This window comes from Megalobrama amblycephala, linkage group LG13, assembly GCF_018812025.1.
Source record: "Megalobrama amblycephala isolate DHTTF-2021 linkage group LG13, ASM1881202v1, whole genome shotgun sequence".
NCBI classification, from domain to species: Eukaryota; Metazoa; Chordata; class Actinopteri; order Cypriniformes; family Xenocyprididae; genus Megalobrama; species Megalobrama amblycephala.
The window spans coordinates 34,259,268-34,280,995 of NC_063056.1; the positions used below are offsets into that span (position 1 = coordinate 34,259,268).

Below are 21,728 nucleotides of genomic sequence, written 5' to 3' on the forward strand. Positions count from 1 at the left end.
TGTGGGAGGGGCCCCATCTCATTCTTTGCGGGGGGGCCTCACAGACTTGCGGTACGCCACTGGTGGAGACGGGTAGGTTTAGGGATCAGGGGGTGGAGACGGGTAGGTTTAGGAATATGTAAAGTGGGAGGAATTGGATCCAGATCCAGGTGTGGAGACAGGTAGGTTTAGGGATCGGGGGTGGAGACGGGTAGGTTTAGGGATATGTAAAGTGGGAGGAGTCGGATCTGGATCCGACCTCGCCTCCTGGATCTCGTGTTCTGCAGTGAGGATCATCTCTATTATTCTGCAATCCAGAATGGCAGCACAGCTGAAAGGTTTGTTTGATATGCGCTCTCTACTGTACAGGCGTAAAAATTCATTTCCTTCAGCTTATTCATTTGACTTTTGGTGTGAAAGGACCTTTACATTTGCCAAAAATATAACTTCTCTGTTGTTATTAAAAAAACTAACAAGCAAGTCCAGTCCAGGTGAGAAAAAGTAACACAAAAGTAATGTAACACATTACTTTCCATGAAAAGTAACTAACGCAGGGAGTAACGCAATATTGTAATTGCAGTATATCAGTTTACGGTTAATGGTAGGTGGTAAAATTATTTTCAAATGTGATAGAGCATTAAACATTTAGCGTCACTCACTGGACATTTCATCTCCGAACTCATACGATACCTACAACAACCAACATAATAAAACATTGCAAGATTCATGTTCATCTGTTTTGGATGAAACTGAACATGCTTTTTGTTGCACTCACTTCTGGCACATGTCGCAACACGTGCAAGAAGCTACGTAATATAATTTAGCAGAAATGTTACCACAAGCATGTTTTTTGAGTGAGCCTGAGCTGGAACAATCTTGTTTCTCTTCTGGTCAATTTTTGCAGCGACCGCACTTTAAAACTTCTACATCTTTAATTCTATTTTAACTGAATGTTTGGGAATAGCAGTAGACTAGATATCAGATTTTTTTTTTTATTTGTCAAAATAACAGAAAGCATTTTTTTCAAATTTGATAAATGTCTGAAAATTGGTCACATCAGTTTTGCTGGATTTCCTACAAATCAGGCTTTGTGACAGGCAGAGGGAGGGACAGACAGAGATAGAAAGCAGCCAAGAGAGGGAGGGAGCTGATGAGAGAGAAACAGATTGAGAGAAAACGAGAAAGGGAGGCTGGGAGACATGAAGGGGTCAGTCCAAGGAGATAAGGAGGGAGTTAAATGAGAAATGCACACAGAAAAACAGATATTTTACATATGGTCCAGTGACAGCTCAGAGGGAGGGAGAGAAAGAAAGGACAAAATGAAAAAAAAAAATAACAGCGAAGATAGTGAAATATAGAAGAAAGAGTTGAGCGAGCAAGGATACAGGAAAGGGACAGATTGTATAAAAAAGGAAAAAGAATTACATGACCCTTACAAAGAACACTGTGCAGACACACTGTAAAGAATATGTTATCAGGTAACCTAGAAAATGTGCTTCATGTGGTAACATCGAGAAGAACTGGTTTTAATGAAGTCATAAATATTATTTAAAAGGGTTGAATCCACCTGACTACATTTGGTTACACCAGCTAAGGTCATTTTTAAGGGTCAAATCAAGTATAATAGTGCCTAAAGATAGCAACTTTGTACTGTTTGGTAATTCGGTACTTTGATTTACTATTGTACTGAATGTTCACTATGTTCATGCACCATGGTAATTACATCAAAGTAGAAGGGATGTACCAATATTAAAATTCTGTAAGATAAGCAGATAAATATTTTCATGTAATAAATGGCAGATATTAAAATTTCATACTATTAGTAAAGAGGCTATTACAGTATCTGTACATGATGTGTATGGGTTATGTTCTCCTTTTAAAATTATTTTTACTATTTTTTTTTTTTATTATTTGGTAGGAATGGAAAAAATCCCAATTACTGTAATTTTATCGTCTTCATAATGTTTGACAAATAAAATATTAGTACAAAATCATACAATTATGTCTAAATACATAAAAATAGCAAAACACTAAATCATTTTAAATGCTACAAGTGAATGCTACAGGTATATAATGTACAGTAGAAAAAAATAGATATTCACCATTTGGATATCTGTTGAAAATTACATTTTTTTTTTTTTTTTAAAGTGAGGGTTTGACAGAAAATGTAAAAAAATAGAGGAAATGAGCTTGCACAATTAAATATCCAATATCAAATGTTACAGATTAAAAAAACCTGTATACAAATAAATTAATAAACTATATTGTGCAAACAGCATTTTGTACCAAAACTGTGTCGGAAAAGATCCCATCATGATGGGATGATTTATACAAGAGGAGTGAAAACAAAATGACATGTTCATTGGCATACAGAAACAAAATTAAAAGAAAGAACATCTGTGTGTGTTTATTTGTGTGTGCTGTTAGTGTCTGTGAACTCTATATGGCCGTATCGCAATTCCAGCGTGAGTGAATAAATGTTTCTCTTTCTCTTTTGCAGTCTCATTATTGCATCTCTGTAACGTTGCGTTATCTCTGTAATCTTGTAATAAGATAAAGCTTCTCATTTTTATTCAGTGTTCCCCATTTTCTCTCAGTTTTCCTTGCTTTCTCTGTTTTGTTTTATTTTTCTCCTTTGTGCCAAAATCAGCTCTTCATTAGTTTTCCTGAATCGCTTCTTTATCTCTAGCACATCTATTTCCTTCTCTCGTTCCTTCTCCTCTGTGTTACTACAGATACTCTCAGCTGGCTTTGTTTGCACGTTACCATAAGGAATGTGAACTTGTTCGAGTTGTACATGGAGAGGATGGGTTTTTTTGTTGTTGTTGAATGGAATGGACTATAAAGGGACTGTGAAAAGTGTCTCTCTCCTTCACTCTCTCTTGTTCTGTGATATTAAATTTTCATCCCCTGTAGCAGAGAAAGAGGAAGGCTGCCCGCTGACAATGGAAAGTGAGGAAAATAAATAGAGAGGGAACTGTTTGTGCGTATGCGTACGGTTTCAGTATTTTGTATGAATAAGCTCTTTTTCTGTATTTTAGACCTCATTATCTACACGAGTCATAAATCTTACTTGAGTTACAGATGTAATAAACCTCTGCTAATAAATTTCTTCTGATGTAAAAAAAGAAATTTTTTTGCCTCAACAATATGTATGTCCTCCAATAAGAATTAGATTATGGCCTTTATCAACCTTAAAGAGGATATTAGTATGATAAAGTGAATTTTTGATGTAAAAAAAAAAAAACATTGTAAAATTATTGGATTTGACAACACAACAAGTAAGATAACAGTCAATTAGCTTTTCATTTATAAAAAGAAAATGATTGTGTCTCAACTAAAATGACACCTAATTACATCTATTCTCAGATTATGATCTGAAAATATAAATTAATGACATTTCTAAAATTAATTCTGCTCTCGGTCACCTCTTATTTCCTCCTGAACTAAATATAATTTCTATCATTTAAATTCAATACTTGATCTTTGATTTTTTTTTAAATGCTGATTTATTAAAATAGGTTAAGAAATAAACTGAAATAATAATAATAGTTTATGATTAGTAGTTATTGTTTGATGTTCATATTTATGAATAATTTTATTATAAAAATAAACTGAAATAATAATAATAATTATTATTATTATTATTAAAATGTTAAATTCAATTATGTTTGTTATTTTTCAATAAAAAATAAAAACATGAAAATAATATTATAAACTGCTGCCAGTATTTAATAATAATAATAAAATTGTTTATTATTATTATTATTATTATTTTATTTTAAACTGGTTGTTTTTATGGTGTTATAATAATAATGATAATATTGTTATTAATAGTTATTGTATAATGATAATTTTATTATTTTTTTATTATAAACTAAATTCAAATTGGAATAATAATAATAATAATTATTATTATTATTATTATTATTATTATTATTATTTTAAATTCATCTCTTGGCTTTGGTTATTTGTTAATTAAAATAATATAATAATAATAATAATAATAATAATAAACTAATATTATAAACTTCTACCAGCATTTAAATATAGCATTTGACTCTGAAGCAATTGAAAGGATTTTTTTTTTATTACTATTTTATTTATTTATTTATTTATTTATTTATTGTTGTTCTTTTTATTTTTCAGCTTATCAATCATGTTCGGTAAACACCATCTGTCACAAACACGAAGATGTATCTTTAATTTCACCAAGCTGATTGCTCACTAAAACCCCCATAGTCATGATGTTTTCAAGTCTTTTCAAGTTTAATTTTGACGTGACATAAAGCGGTGAGATAAGTGGCTGAGCTGTTTACTTACTTTTCAATTAATGTTAGTCTTCTCATTTACGCCATCATTTTGTTAATTCAAGACTGATGCGCGGAATACACACATAAACAAGAGGCTGGATTTATCACACAAACCAGTCATATCCAATCATAACCAATTTCATCCAATCAAAGTGCGATGGAGGCATTGCCTCCTCTCACATGACCTTACCCCATTCATTCTCAATTAACCCCCACAAAACCCACCGCACCCATTTAGGGGGACTATTGATTTTCTATAAGGGGAAGGGAGGCACGAGAGACACAGACTCCCGCTGTAACTTTACCTGTGGGTGTCGCTATTGGACAGTGATCCTTTAGAAATACGAATGACTTTTTAATATCATATTTTGTAATATTTGCTTTGTTTTATTTTTGTAATATGGATTACTATCTAATTCTATTTTTTTTTTTTTTTTTTTTTTTTTTTGATGAGGCACTGTCTCCCTTGCCTCCTCGGAGGAAACGCCCCTGTTATATATATATATATATATATATATATATATATATATATATATATATATATATATATATATATATATATATATAGGTATGTAGGTATACAGAGAATGATTGAGAGATGTCACCAACATCCGTAGTGGCGTATTGACAAGTATGGCAACAGTAATCATAAGATTAAGAAGAAAAAGCAAAAAGAAGTGAGTGAGAGTAAAGGGGGGAGAATGAGTCTTGAGAACGATAGACAGCAGACAGAGATGTCTAAAAGAGCGCCCAAAATAAAAAAAAGAGAAACCAAGACAAATGGAGGATAGAGATACAGAGACAGACAGATGTGGAAGTGAGAGCAGAAAGTGACAGAGTAAAAAAAAACTAGTGAAAAGGGGAAAAAGTAAGCAAGAAGACCCTAATGAAAAAAGAGCGTAAACCAGCCTAAGCTAGTTTATTGCTCTTAAGCTTGTCGGTTTGCTGGTTTTAGAGGGGTTTTAGCCTGGGAGACCATTAAAAACCAGATATGACCAGCAAATCACCTTTTATCTGTTTTTTCAGCAGGGGAAAAACTAAAAAAGAATGAAAGAGAGGTCAAAGAAACAAAGGAGAGTGGTTTGTTGTTCTTGTTTGACAAAATGAGCTTTTGTATGGTGGGCAAAAGACTTATTAAAATATTTATCAGTAAGATATACACAAAGAGACACACACAGTCTATCCGTCCTCTTTTTGTTTTGCCGCACACTTTCACATCTTTGACAAGAGGAGATGGCAACATTAGACATGTGGGAGAGGAGAGAGGGCAGCGAGGTTAATGGAAACACAAACACACTTACAGCAGAGTCCTATGTGCCATTTACTCCAGCTCACATGTCTTTGGGACTCTAACTGGCTGAAAGTGTTCATGGAATCGACTGTGACATATACTGAACTGGACCCGCAGCTCACACATTTCTCCCCGCATCCTGTTCGGCTCAAAGCCGCTCATGGACAGAGACCCAATTGTGTAAACAGTGTTAGTGCGAGTGTAAATGTAGTTTAATGACAGCCCTGCATCTGTGTGTGTGGGAAAGTGGGTGGGCTCGGGTTTGGAGAAAGCGCTTTTAGAGTGAGTACTTGAGACCATTACACTGCTCCAATCTGCTCTTTTCTTAACCGCTGTATTGATTCTCCATAAGAGCCTCCAAACTACCAGTATCCAGGGCTGTAAACATGCCACGCGGTGGGAGTGCGTCTGTGCATACATGTGATGAGGTAGTGGGGCTTGGTTTGGATCAATGTGAGGGTCAGAGGTTAATGTCTTGAAACTACAGCTCGATAAAGGTGTGCAGGTTTTTCGTTTTTAGCGGACTGAGAGCTTTGGAGATTAGCTGAAACTGAAGTTCAAGAGTCTCTTTATTTACTCTGCCTTTTAATTTGCTTTTGTCTTTAGCACCTGGAATATATATATATATATATATATATATATATATATATATATATATATATATGGTAACACTTTAGGGTCCAATTCTCACTATTAATTAATTGCTTATTAGCATGCATATGATATTCTGGCAATGTTTACATTGTATTTTTGCTGAAATACTATCACCTTTCTGGCTATAAAGACAGTGATGTGGTTTATTTTGTGCTCAATGCTGCTAGTTTTTCATCAGCTGTCATGTCAAGTCCAAAATATCCTTGCTGCATCTAATTCTGTTTGTTTACGTTCGTTATTGTAGTACTGTTACTCACTGTACTGTAAAGTTTTCTCACTGGTGAATGACACATGATATAATCCATTAACATGTTAATGTGTTTTTGAGGAGGCGTGGCTTTAGACGGTGATTTGCAGGGAGGGTGAGACTTATTCTTTCAATGCAAGCAGGCTAAAGTTAGCATTTTCCCAGATCACTTACTGCACCTTTAACAACTGCCTTACTAACTATTAATAAGCAGTAATTCATTATTGAGGCTAAAGTCGTAGTTAATAGTGAGAATTGTACCATAAACTAAAGTGTGATTTTAATCCAAAAATAAACAAACAACAAAAAGAAAGTAAAGTGGCAGCCCCTCATGGACGACTGCCGCATATAAATATTATAAAACACCAACATAAATGTCCCAGGCCTGGTCCTCTCTCGTCCTTCACTATCATTACTCCTCCTTTTATCCTTCCAGAGCTCCTCCTTGGGATTTGAGACCGTTGTGGAGCCCAGGTCCAGGGCCTCGCTCCATTCCCGCAGCTCTCGGCTCCACCCTGCTTGCTAAAGTGACCACAGTCATCTAATTATGCTTAATACTCATTAAAGTCAAACTTTTGTCGATTGTCCCTATTACCTCAAATGACTATTTCTCTACAAGGCCAGAAAAATGCCAAATAAGACCAGAGTTACTGGCCGTAACAACCCTCAGGATGGTTATAGAGTTGCCATCAAATGTATGTGCTGTTAAACTGGTTGTTGTTATTATTAGGAAATGTACTCTTAAATAATTTAACCAACTTGCTCAGCAAAATGAAACCCAAAAACGACTGACATGACAAATTTATAGTCTTCTAAGCAAACTGTGGTCTGGGACCAAGTTATTATTGTTAACAAAAGTAAAACTAAAACCAAACAAAAAATTTTTTTCATTTAGTTTAAGTTGAAGTAATAAAATAACTAAAACTTAATAAAAAAACATTATAACATAAAAAAATAATAATGACAAAAACACTCAATACAATTACCACAACTTTACCTAAAATTAAAATGAAAGCAGAAAATCCAAATTAGAATTTTTTTTTTCTGGACTGTCAATGTTAACTAATAATACATTTGAGTTTGATTGAAAGTGTTTTTCTTCAGGTTTAAACATTTAACATTACTCTAAAAGTGGTGTAGAACATTAACAATAAAAAATCCAGTTATTTAATTTTGCATATTGTTATGCCTTTTTAAACAAGTCTTTATTCATGAAAATATGTTAATATATTTATATTTCAGGAATAGTGGCCCTTGCAAGAAAAGAAAATACAATCCACACTAAATTAATTACTTGTTCACTTGCAATGATAATAAAAATGGTTTGAGTCGACCACAATGTTTTGTTTTGTGAATTACAAGATTAATTTTTAATATAATTATTAATTGTAATTTGAAGAGATTAATTAAATTGTCAATTAATATTATTATTTTTTAAGGATTACTAATCGCACAAAAGTAAACAAATGTATTGAACAACTTTGAGTATAGAATGTGAAACCAGTTGAGTCTCACTGGTCTAGAGTATGTTTAGGACTTAAGCCTGACGGACACGTCCTCTTTCTCCTCTTTGGTTCAACGTCCTGTTTCACCTTCTCTTAGTCTGTCCGTCCCAGTTTCTCACTTCTGTTCCTGTCGTTCATTTTTTTCATTTGCATTTCTCTTCTTCCTCATCCCTTCATTCCTCCCCTTCACTCCCCTGAATGTGTCCATCCATCTCTGTCGTTCATCATCCATTTATTTGAGATGCGCACACACACAGTCAATGCTAATTCAATTTTAATTCATGACACATGGCCTGTACTGAAGTCAAACGCTCTTAGAATGGAACCCTCAGCTCAGACCCCTACTTCACTCTTTGTCTCTTTTTCTCTCTCTCTCTCTGTCCCTCTTTCCTTTCTGTCTGTCTAACAGATTGTTTTAGAGATCCATTTAAAGCTCCAGACTTGGGTAAAAAACAAACAAACAAAGGAACGGAGTGAAAATGTTTTTGCTCTTTCAAAGCTCAGGAGACATAAATACTGCATGTTTCATAAAAAGGGAAAGATCACCTTAATATAAAAATTCTGTCTTCATTTACTCACCTTCATGCAGCTCCAAACCTGTATGATGTTCTTTTTTCTGTTCACAAAATGTTTTTTGTGTTTGTGTTCCACAGAAGAAAGTCATACAGGTTTGAAACTACTTGAGGGTGAGTAAATAATGACAGAAATTTCATTTTAAAAATTTAAACTCTCTTTAAGTATCACATTAATCTCAGATGATTCTCCTACAATTTTACTGGATCATCAAAATAGTCACAAAAAAACTGTTGACAGAATGTAGGTCTATAAAATAAATGTAGATAGAGCTCACATGATGTGGTCTTGGAAGAATTTGATGAGAAATTTGAGTTCTCTGACTTTTCCTTGCAGATATAAGGATATTGGCAAATTTAAGCACAGTTTGGAACATTAAGATCTCTTCTGAAACGCTTGAGGAGACTCGTCTGAGATTACAAGTCTTATTCTCTGGAGGAAGATCTGAGTAGCAGGAGACTTTAGAAAAAGTTCCCATTTGTCTAGAAAAAAGAATTGATTTCTTAAATATATCTTACTTTGTGGTTATTCTTTGCTATGGGGATGGAATATACAAAGATAAAGGCAAAGTGGTAGGATTTGACTGAAGTGAAGTTTAGTATGTAGTCATCAGTATATTTGACACATATCTGGCGTGGCAAGACATATAACAATATTGTGGGTCTTGAAAAGCAGGAATTGAGCAATCACACCAGTAAAAGTCTGTGACTAAAAATTCAGTTCATTTTCCATATATAGAGAAAAAGATTTTTAATGGTGCTATAGAAATCTTTTGAAACCTTTCAAAACTTCCACATGTACAACGAGCTCCAGAGTTATTAATCAAAGGTATTGAAACTTTGCGTTCACTCACAAAACCTTTGCATTCGTTTGCAAATCTTTTACGTCCTCCTCCCCCAACATTTCTTATTATTATCAATGTAGAAAACAGTTGCGCTGCTTTATGATATTTATTTATTTATTGTTTATTTATCAGGATTCTTTGATGAATAGAAAGTTAAAAAAAAAAAAAAACAGCATTCATTTGAAAATGTGTAACATAAATGTCTTTATTGTCACTTTTGATCAATTTAATACATCCCTGCTGAATTTTTTTCTTCCTTTAAATTATGTTTTGCAGATTTTGCTAAAAATTCAAATATAATATTTATACACAGAGCCAATGAATTTAAAATCAACAGTTTTATATTGTACCATCCTTAGCAATGTTTCACTCATTCCCCTATAAAAACATATTAAGTATTTCATATACTTTTTATCTTTTTGTACTTTCATTTACGATTAAGCTTTGAATTAAAGGTTGTGATTTATCTTGGAGCTGGGGGTGGTTTTATTCATGGCCTAGAACTCCTTATTGAAGAGTTTTATAAAATCCCTATGGAGAAAATCAATGGGAAAACACTTCTGGAACCAAGGCTACTGACAAAATGGGCGGTTACTGTTGCGCTCGATATGCCCAACAGAGCTTAATCAACACATTAAAGATAGCCTCATACTGCAGGACAGACAGTGGCTAGGCTATAACAACACGTATGTGGTACATAGACACTAATATATATATATATGCCTTATTAGTGTCTGTTTCTATGGGCTGCTATACATAAGCTGTCCGCCATATTGGAACGGTCAAATCCAGTCCGTGGCCACTCGAGAACAAGTTCACTGTGCATCTGCAACCTACTTATTCACATGTATGCATATCTATATTTTCAGTTGACATTAGCAGATGATTTCCACAGCATTTAGTATATCATTAACGTGATAATTCCGCATATGGATATTGCATATTGAGTTATACATAAAAACACAAACCAGCACATTCTCGCATCTGAAAGGCTATCCCATTTTGTCTGGAATTTATAGCTCGTGGATTTTACAGCCACAGGCTGCACAATGCTGTGAAATATTTGATGAAAATTCATTGATTTGTTAGTGTGAGTGATGACCAGCACCATGTTAACCATTCTAAAATGGCGGACGCGTCAACATGTCTGGAGCGGTCGAATGCGGCATCTGCGTATATGCGATAACAAGAATTAGAACTAATCCCAAAATTAAACAATAAAAAACAATTGAGCAATCACTTAGATTATAAGATTTGCTTTCCAGGTGTATGATGGAAGGTCAACTGCCCACAGCTAATATAATAACATATATAATAGCATACAAGAATAAACAGACGTGCCTTCACACACACAAACACACAAAGAAACAAGGCCCGAAAGACACATACATTCTCCCTCTTCATTGCTCAGAGGGGAGCTGTGTTCTGTAAACTTACTTGAACTTGCAATAAAGAGAGCGAGGAGGTGAAGGAAAGATGCAGAGGAGAGCGAGAGAGCCATATCCTCATTGTTGTTCAGAAGAAAGGGGGTAATAAACAGTAAAGTGAGGACCAGTGAGTGTGTGTGTGTGTGTGTGACGCCAGTTCATCGTAGAGGTGACTGAAAAGAAAATCGAAAATGGCTAGACTGAACTGATATATTGAAAGGGATGAAATATTGTGTGTATTGAAAATCATATCTGCACCCTCTGTTTAATAAACAGACTCTCCTGGGTTGACTTAAAACTTCACATACTATCGACCAGCATCAGAAAGTGGCACTTTGTGTGTGTGCGTGTGAGTGAGTGAGAGTGAATTTATCTGTTGGATTAGTACAGTTCAGAAGGCTAAAACTTGCCATCAGTGCTGTGACAGTGAGCGACTGCATCGATACAGAGGGAGAGAAGAGGAAGGGAGAATGGCAGAAAGGAGTGAGATGTAGAGAATGAGCCGCAGAGAGGAGTTAAAGTGAGAGAGAGCAAGAGATTGGTTGGTTTCTAATTGCCTGTGGCAAATGGGCTTTGAAACGAGGGGAAGTGAGTGGAGGTGTGTGTGATTTACGCTCACACAAACACACACACTCTGCTGATGTGAGGGGAGCGGTGATGAGGTCGGCCTTGAGAGCAAGTAACAGCGGCTGAACTCTCCCCCACCGACACATATCAATTCCTTAGCAGATTTAAAACCAAACACACACTCTTTCTCTCTCCCGGCTGAAACACTGATTACGAGAAAGTTTGATTGATTAAAACCCTGCTCTGAACCCAGTGAATAGTAAACGTCTGTTTGGCTGCAGAGTGTAGAATCACATATTAATTTTATTGGGGTGGCATGTGGTACGTTTGCAGCCGCATGCGTGTGTGTGTGTGTGTGTGTGTGTGTGTGTGTAAGAGAGAGAGCCAGCGGCAGTGGCTCTATGATGCCTCTGAATTTAATAACCTTTCAATAATTTACCGCTGTAGAGGAGGAAAGAAAGGATGAGTGAAAAGAAAAAGAGAGAAAGAGTAACAGAATGATTAGAGTGATTGACCAAATAATAAGATGGGAGATGCAAAATGGCGAAAGAAACACGGAGGACTAAATACTATCAGGGGAGTCATGCACCTGTTTTTTGAGGCTCTTGGCTCATCTTCATAGATAAGAAATGACAACAAAAACAAAAAATATGCAGGTTAAATGCCTGATATGGTTTAATAAGCTTTTTTTGTAGGAAAATGGAATCAAGAAAAATTACAACAAATAATAATAAATAAATAATAATTTAAAACTATTGAAAATCCAGTAAAATTGAACTAAAAACTTGTACGTGCAGGTCGCACAAATGCGCATTTATTATTTTTGCAGTATTTAGTTTATCCACAAGGTGGCAACTGTGCCCTGGGGACGTCGATTTACAAGGTAGTCAAAGAAAAATGGCATAAGCAGAACAGGCAGGAACGCATGCAAGCTACAGCGACGATGGAGGCCTACATAGACGAGATTGTACGAAGTGGTTAGTTAGTACCCTCATTTGTACAACTCTAGCATGAAAGAATACTAAGATGTTTACATCGTGGCGAGAGACTACTCAAAACTGCACATGCGTCGAACGCATTTGTATGCGTACAAGTCAAATTAAGTATACTTTCCAAGGCTGCGCATTCGACTGTGCACGTACATTAGCGTACACGTAAAAAAAAAAAACACAAAGTATACCCAGGGCTTTAGTGGTGGAAATTTTTCAATGAACCTTTCTGCAAGTCACTTTGTTACTCCAGTAGGTGGCGACAAATGGTGACAACAAGTCTTTATAAGTGAGCAATTTAATCATTTTCTCAAGCGATTTATTCAAAACCCTGATTTATTCAAAACCCTGATTTATTCAGGAATGTAACAAGTGAGTGAGTCGCTAAATCATTAGGTGTGTTCAACTCAGGAAACAGGAAGTGAAGCTAAAAATTAAATTCGGATATGCCTTGAAGCCTTCCTACCTTGAAATGCATCCTCCAAAGGCAGCACTTTTAAGCTTTCGGACGAAGCCAACGGCTTACTCACTTGTTAATTTCTTGAAAGAATCAGTATTTTTTAATCAAATCTCTTGAGTAAATGATTCAATGACTCAATCACTTGTTTCGTTCCTGAATGAATCAGTGTTTCTGAATGAATCTTGAGTAATAAGGTGTGTTCGACTTGATGCTGCGCTGTGCGGACCAATCAGCGAGAGCGTTTAGAGAGCAGACAACTCCGTATGCTTTTGAATCTCTCTTGCGGTACTTTGCACAGGGCAAACACTCCTAATTACTCAAAGGCTGGCTGCTAAGTCATTGCCTGATAGGGCAACGAGGCAACAAGTCAGCTTCCTAAGCTTTCGGATGCAGCCATCGACTCACTCGAGATTCATTCAAAAACATGATTGATTTAAGAATGTAATAAGTGAGTCATTTAATCATTTACTTAAGCAATTAATTCAAAAACGCTGATTCATTCAGGATTGTAAGGGAGTCACTGAATCATTTACTCAAACAATTGATTCAAAAGAGAGTGAGTCATTGAATCATTTACTCAAGTATAATATTTTTGTAATGAATCATTTAGGAACGGAACACCTGTGTGTTGCTCGGAGATGCAAAGTGGTTTGGCTTTGTTTGAAGCAAAGTAGCTTAGACAAGGTAACTGCAATATTGTGTCTAAAATATTACTTAATATGAACATCTCATTTAACTGTTGTACAAAATCATGCTGTTGGTCTGAGTATCAGCGTGGCTGCAGACGAATCACGTGACATTCAGAACGCCAGCAGTCTTGTTCATGTGATAGGCCCTATTGCTTAACTGACTCAATGCAGAGGTCTGTATGTTAACTAAACACTCTTACTTTTAGTCCACAGTCATCAGTGGATCTGCAGGTGTCCTTTATAGAACGCAGCATGTGTGTTTGTGTATTAACACACCTCACATGTGTTTTGTCAACTGTTCGCAGGACAGATGCTCTTCTTTAATTAAACGGATTGAGGGGGTTAATTAGAAGAAAAGAAAAGAACAACGAGGGAAGAGAAGAGAGCTGCTGTTTCTCCTGTGGTGCTGATTCAGCTCTGCCATCTCTCTCGCTCTCTCTCTCATTACAAATATGCTCTGTAGGCACAATTATTCTGCACATATGTAACTATAAGAAATGTGCATCTTACTCAAGTTCTACATGGAAAGGATGAGAATTTTAATTAATATGTGTCCAAAAACAAGCAATGGATAGTAATAATGGGATTTCTTGGTGTACTTGCAACATTTGATTAATGAAGCAAACTAAAACGCTTATATAGGCAGTTATGTTTCAGATGGTATTATTGGTTTTCTTGGCTTTTGTTCTCTATAGGCCTCTGTCTTTCTATCTCTCATAGTGACATTGATCTACCGAGTCTTGATCTTTCTCTAACCTGCTGCCCAGCTCAGCATCTTGCATCCTGGACCCACACAGCCCATACATACAGCCTGTACACACATATACAATCACGTAAATCTTGCATGTATGTTCTTTGAAATGTTAGCTAAATAGTTCCAATGATTAGCCCTTGTAGACAGATGGGTTATTACTCTGAGTTGAGAAGTGTGTGCCAGCCTATTTTAAATATTCCATAATTTGTTTTAATGATTTGAAATCTCCTACAGTGGGGTTGTTTCTTCTCTTCATCGCCCCCTCGTGGACATAATAACAACTGCAGATTCTCCATCAGTCTTCCACCTCTGACTTTACTGCCATCATTCCCGCACTGCAAAGAAGTATGTAATGAAAGACAAAAAAGGCCTTTTGTTTTAGCTCTCATTTTGAACGGCTTCTTTTGTGTGCTTTGTCCTTGAAATACAAAACAGTAGATTTATGAAGGAAATCTGACAGGTTGCGTGGTCACAACGAAATGTGCTCGCAAACACACGCATTCAGTTTTGGCTCATCCTTTATTTATTTTTTAATCTAGGCAATGGTCTCAAAGGTATAAGGGTATATTTTTGAATGATAAATCCTTTTGAAAATTTCAGAACAGGCCAATTTGACACGTCTTACTTTTAAATGTTAAACATTTATTTAATTAGTTTATGTATTAGCAAAACAATGTTTATGGTAATATATACTTTTACATTTTTGCTATTTCATTGATTGTTTTGTTTAATAGGTCTAGTTGTTTTACTGTTTGAATTGTGTTCAGGTAGCGCTATTTAATTGTTGACATGAATGAAAACGATCTGCGAGGGATAGAATACATTGCTTTCAATGAATTGTTTTCTTCTAACAACATATCGATTGTTCAGCTGACGAAACGTCTGTCTGAAATAAATAAATAAAACATTTCAGTAGACTAAAACTCTATAAAACTGTTTTAAAGTTGTGAAAATTACATGATCTTTGACCTTTATACAGTGCGTGCCATAAAGAATGTTCTTTAACAGCCTCGTTTTCATTTGCCTGAAATTTAAAATGGCGTCTAACATGAATGTCTGTGCTGTAACGAACAACATGCCCTACTATTGGTCAGCATGTATTGAATGAACTTTATAGCTTAGCCTACCTTTATTTGGCCATTAAAGGTGCCCTAGAATCAAAAATTGAATTTACCTCGGCATAGATGAATAACAAGAGTTCACATGGAAAAGATATACGTTGAGTTTCAAACTCCATTGCTTCCTCCTTCTTATATAAATCTCATTTGTTTAAAAGACCTCCGGAAAACAGGCGAATCTCACCGACTGTTACGTAACAGTCAGGATCATTAATATGTATGATCCCAGTATTTGTATACGCCAGCCCATGTTCAAGGCATTACACAAGGGCAGCCAGTATTAACGTCTGGATCTGTGCACAGCAGAATCATCTGACTAGGTAAGCAAGCAAGAACAATACCGAAAAATGGCAGATGGTGCAATAATAACTGACATGATCCATGATATCATGATATTTTTAGTGATATTTGTAAATTGTCTTTCTAAATGTTTTGTTAGCATGTTGCTAATGTACTGTTAAATGTGGTTAAAGTTACCATCGTTTATTACTGTATTCGTGGAGACAAGAGCCGTCGATATTTTCATTTTTAAACACTTGCAGTCTGTATAATTCATAAACACAACTTCATTCTTTATACATCTCTCCAACAGTGTAGCATTAGCCTGTTAGCCACAGAGCACAGCCTCAAACTCATTCAGAATCAAATGTAAACATCCAAATAAATACTTATACTCACAGGAATCGATGCATGCATGCAGCATGAATGACGAACATCTTGTAAAGATTCATTTGAGGGTTATATTAGCTGTGTGAACTTTGTTTATGCACTGTATAACTGCACTTATAGTCGAGAGGTCGGGAGGGCAGGGAGCGAGAGATTTAAAGGGGCCGCGTAGCCTGAATCTGTGCATAGTTAATGATGCCCCAAAATAGGCAGTTAAAAAAAAATATTTAAAAAAATCTATGGGGTATTTTGAGCTGAAACTTCACAGACACATTCAGGGGACTTATATTACATATTTTGAAAAGACGTTCTACGGCACCTTTAAGACTGGAAACACTAAAAAGATGAGTCCTGAAGTTTGTGCCCACATATAGACATTTTCTTTCAAAATTAAACCAGTAAAAAGAGTGACGGCCTCCTGTTTTCCCTATTACGACTTGTGCAAACAGTTTAAAGGTAGTTCACCAAACAGTTGACAACATTTAGTTGCGGTGCCCCTCAACCTCGTTACATAAACATTCTTCAAAATATCTTTGTTCAGCAGAACAAAGAAATTTAGACAGTTTTTGGAACAAATTGAGGGTGAGTAGCCTAAATTATGACAGAATTTTCATTTTTGGGTGAACTATCCCTTTAAGAAGAGTCACATAACAGTGATGGCACTAAAAAGATGAGTCCTGAAGTTTGTGCCCACATATAAACATTTTCTTTCAAAATTAAACCAGTAAAAATCTTTACATTTTTCCCCGTTTGTTTCCTTTCCGTTTCGCACATGATGTATGAATGAATGTGTGTGTAGAGGGGTGTGACGAGATACTACCTACACATTGCGCTTACACACCATAATTTGCATTTAAAAGTCAGAAGTGAGACGGAGGAATAGAATGAGAGGAGTAAGGGAGTGAGTGATGATCAGAGACGAGTGTGAAGGGGGAGAAGCGTTAATGCAGCGTTTTGATCTTCATTTAATAATTGAATAATAATCTCCCAGGAGAAGTGACCTAGAACCGAAGAAAAGAAATTGATATTCATTTGCGCTTCTAAATACTGACACCTGCTGGTCAGTCGTTATTATGGCAACCTCCCTTCATTGAGAGCCCGCTGAGTTTCACTCCATTCTCTCTGCGTCTGCTAGTGTGACATTGACAAACGAGTGCAGTGAAGAAGGGACCGCGGTTGCGTTTTGAATTCTGACACTTGCACTGCAACTTTTCCTACCTGCAGTAAGACTCGTCCCGCGAGAGCTGCATTCACTCCGCGCAAACGCTCCTCGTTGTTTATATACGTTGCGTTACGCGCGCTTTCATCAGACTCTGTCATGGAATGGTAAGACTCATTGTCAATACAGCTGTGCACTGGAGCGGTATAACAATATATTACTACAGGTCCCAACACAGCCATCACTCGTCTCTCCCTTCTTCATGCTCACCTTCATTCTATTTCACAGGCCCGAGGGAGCTTCCCCGAAATGCAAATGTCTGATACAAGCCTGCACTGATTCTGCCTGAACTTCAGCCGAAGAAAATGCATTCATCATTATGTGAAAACTTATTTGTCCTCCTTTAACCTTGAAGGAAAAGGAAAGACCTGTGTGTTTGTGTTTGCGCGCGCGTGTGTGTGTGTGTGTGTGTGTGTGTGTGTGTGTGTGTGTGTTTGATTTACAAAACAACTACCTGCTTTGCCCTGATATGTAATGATATACTGTAAATGTAGCTAGATAAATATTCTAAAAGTGAATGAGCTCCACTCAGATCACAGGATAATTTCCTGTATAGGAGAGGTCACAGGGGCCGAAAAGAACTCTTTTTTTGCTTTTCATTTTGGTAGAATGTGAAATCAGCTGCACCCGACCTCTTGCCATTTTAAATCAGATGTGCTTGACTGATTCTAAATTTGAGGGCATTTCTAGTTGTTCTCACATTCAGCTTGGCTATTTATCTTACAAAAAAGCAGAGAGTTTTCATGGCAAAAGTTTAGTGATGATTTAGTAATTGTCGAACACGTTTTTCATTACGCAATTGCAGGTTATAAGGTTTCTTGTTATCATGTTAGTGCATGTTATCACTTTGAGAAAACCAATGAAAATCAAAATGTTAACAGATAACTATGCTATATACCAAATATAATGCTGAAAATAATGATGTATGAACCATTTATGTTAAATATGGTTTGAAAAACGTAAAAATTTGAAGTATGGATAAGTGTGGAATTTTGAAATGGAAAACGTGTAGGAACCCTGTTAAATGATTGGTGACTGGTCACAGCACCACAAATACACTTTCCTTTATTAAATTATGTAAATTTGCACTATATGTCAGAGCGCTGGCCACAAGTCTATGGCTTTGACACATTCATATTAATTTTTTCCAAAATTGGTAATAGTTTTGCATTTGTTTATACTGTATGCTGAGTTGTCATGTTTTTTTTGTTTTTTTTTGCAAAGCTTGGTGGATGTATGTGTTAATGCAAAATATGTCCAGCATTATTTGAGCAATAATTGACTATAATTGTATATGTGTGTTTCTCTGTGTCATCAGACTTCGTAAGGAGGGCTACACGGTGCAGGTGAATGTCAATGACTATCTGGATATCTACTGTCCTCACTACAACAGCAGCCAGAGAGGTGTGGCCGAGCAGTACGTGCTCTACATGGTCAGTTATCGTGGTTACCGTACGTGTGACCCGCAGCTGGGCTTCAAACGCTGGGAGTGTAACCGTCCCCACGCCCCACACGCACCAATCAAATTCTCGGAAAAGTTCCAGCGCTACAGCGCCTTCTCACTCGGCTATGAGTTCCACGTTGGGCAGGAGTATTATTATATCTGTGAGTATATAGTGTGCTTTATTTCAGCTATACACAATTCCAAGTCTTTTGTTGGAAGCTATTTACATTACTGTATTATAGTATATGGATGTCAGACAACCTGTCCAGGACATGTCCATCAAAAAAAAAAGAAATAAAAAATTATATTCTGCTTCGAAAAAAGCATTACTACATCATTTTCATAACAATTAAGTATACCATCCCCCTCCCCAAATTTTCATTATTATGTGAATATTAATTTAAATTTAAATTTGTTGCCCTGCCTTTAGTATATGGTGAGTTCAAATAATAAAAGAAATCTTTGTATTTATGTCTTATTTTCAAATTATATTATATATAAATTGGCTTATTTATTACTGTATGTGTAAGTGCATAATAATCCACACATATATACTATTATACACAATGCTAACACTATACACTACTGTATCTGTAGGACCTTATGCATGCATTGTCATATAAGTTGTTATTTACATACAAGAGTACAAGCTTCTTTTTAGATACTAGATACTTGTATATTATTATTTATTTAAAGCTTCTCTGTGTTCAATTTTATAGAGAATATTACAGTTATGGAACCTAAGAAGTATTTCTGATGATTGACAGATGATTGAGATTGTGCTGTTTTTGTTTTAGCCACACCCACTCATCATCACGGCCGGAGCTGCCTGAGATTAAGAGTGTATGTCTGCTGCTCAACAGGTATCGACCTCTATCCATCCATCTGTCCATCCATCCATCATTCCATCATACATCAACTCATCATCTCATCCATCCATCCAACTATTCTATTTTTCAGTCAATTGATCCACCTGTCCAGCCATTTATGAAGTGCACTCAATCCGCGTTTCTATAACTCTTCTATCTGTCTTTCTGAGGATTAAATCAATCTGTTTACAGAGACAGCACACTCTCTCCCTCTCTTTCCCCACTAGGTTTCATGTCTTAATGTTGTTGTTTGGCACTATACAGTGATTCCCAACCAGGGATACAATTACGATTATGATTTTGCTTCATTAAACCTACACATCACACCATTCAAAAGTTTTGGGTCTGTAAGATTTTTATTTATTTATTTATTTGTATTAAAAAGAAATTAATACTTTTATTCAGCAAGGATGCATTAAATTGATTAAAGTGACAGTAAAGAAGATGTTTATAATGCCACTAAATGTTTCTATTTTAAATAAATGCTGTTATTTTTAATGATCTTTTCATCAAAGAATCATGAAAAAATGTTTTTCACTGTTTCTACAAAAACGTTAATCAGCACAACCGTTTTCAACATTAATTATCAGAAATGTTTGTTGAGCAGCAAATCAGCATATTAGAATGAACTCTGAAGGATTATGTGACATTGAAGACTGGAGTAATGACTGCTGAAAATACAACGTTTTAAATATATATTGAAAAATAAAGTTTTAAGTTGTAATAATTTTTCACAAAATTACTGTTTTTACTTTATTTTTGATAAAGTAAATGCAGTCTTGGTGAGCAGAAGAGATTTATTTTTAAAAACATGGATCAATTGTACCAACCCAAAATGTATGAAAAGTAGTGTATATAACAGAAATTGTAACTTATTAAAAGATTCAAAATAAAAAAAATATTACAAAGACCTGCACATGACATGCAGGAAGAATGTATAATAAAATATAACAAATTAAGAATTAGTTCCCTTGTTTTAGTTAAATAGTGGCCATGAATTAATATTTTTTTCACACAACACTTTCATTTGTTCCCTTGTTTTAGTTAAAAAACAAGGACACATTGTACTAATTTGTTCCCCCATTTTAATTCCGTTAGATTGTGGCCATGATTTAACTAAAATAAGGGAACAAATTGCTAATGTGGCCACGATATATTATATTATATTATATATATATATATATATATATATATATATATATATATATATATATATATATATATAATTTTTTTGAAGCTGAATGTAGTTAAAAAAAAAAAACATACATATAAGGCTGTTAAAGTATATAAGACAAAAACAAAGATTGGGAAACACTGCTCTAAACCATTCTATTGCTCCTCCTCTGTCATTTCTTCCCTCTCTCTCTCCCTCTTCTCTCTTGTTTCCAGGTGCTGTCAGGATTCATGTTCTCTCACAGTCAGTTTGCTGGCACTGAGTGTTATTTTAACCCCTCACCCTCTCTTTCTGTCAGTGCTCATGTTCATTAATAATATTCCAGCTCAGTGTATGAATGTGAGAGAGAGAGAAAGAGAGAGCATACTGTGTGCTGTCTTAACCTCTGCCCTCTTTCTTGGAGTCTCTGAGTTCTTGTGTCAAGATGAATCTGTTAGTCCTGCTCAGTCAGGTCTGAACTCCAGTGCCTTGAGTTCAAAGGGCTGAACCATGGCTGATGTATTTATAAGGATGTGGAAAACTACTAATGAGCTGATGATGAGTTGAGTCAGGTGTGTTAGATTAGAGAGATACGTTTGCATTGATGGGGGACCTTTAAAACCAAGATTTGGATCCACTGAGCTAAAAAATAACTAACAATGCAGTTGTTTTCCAGTGCATTTTTCAAAGTTGGATCAAATTTGATACGTCATCTTAAAAAACAGCACATTAATTACACAATTCTGTCATTAATTACTCACCCTCATGCCGTTCCAAACTCGTAAGACGTTCGTTCATCTTCGGAACGCAAATGAAGATCTTTTTGATGAAATCTGAGAGATGTCAGTTCCTCCATTGACTGTCATTGCAACAACCACTTTGACCAGTGGTCTCAAACTCAATTCCTGGAGGGCCACAGCTCTGCACAGTTTTGCTCCAACCCTAATCAAAAACACCTAATCCAGCT

At 35.7% G+C, this 21,728-nt stretch overlaps 1 protein-coding gene across 1 annotated transcript in view; it reads left to right on the forward strand.

Annotated features, from left to right (window-relative positions):
- efna3b (ephrin-A3b) overlaps positions 1–21,728 on the forward strand; it is a 69,659-nt gene that overhangs the window by 39,344 nt on the left and 8,587 nt on the right. The window contains exons 2-3 of the mRNA XM_048153487.1: positions 18,614–18,900; positions 19,537–19,602. Of these exons, the coding sequence (XP_048009444.1) occupies positions 18,614–18,900; positions 19,537–19,602 (353 nt within the window). The remainder of the gene's footprint in view (positions 1–18,613; positions 18,901–19,536; positions 19,603–21,728) is intronic.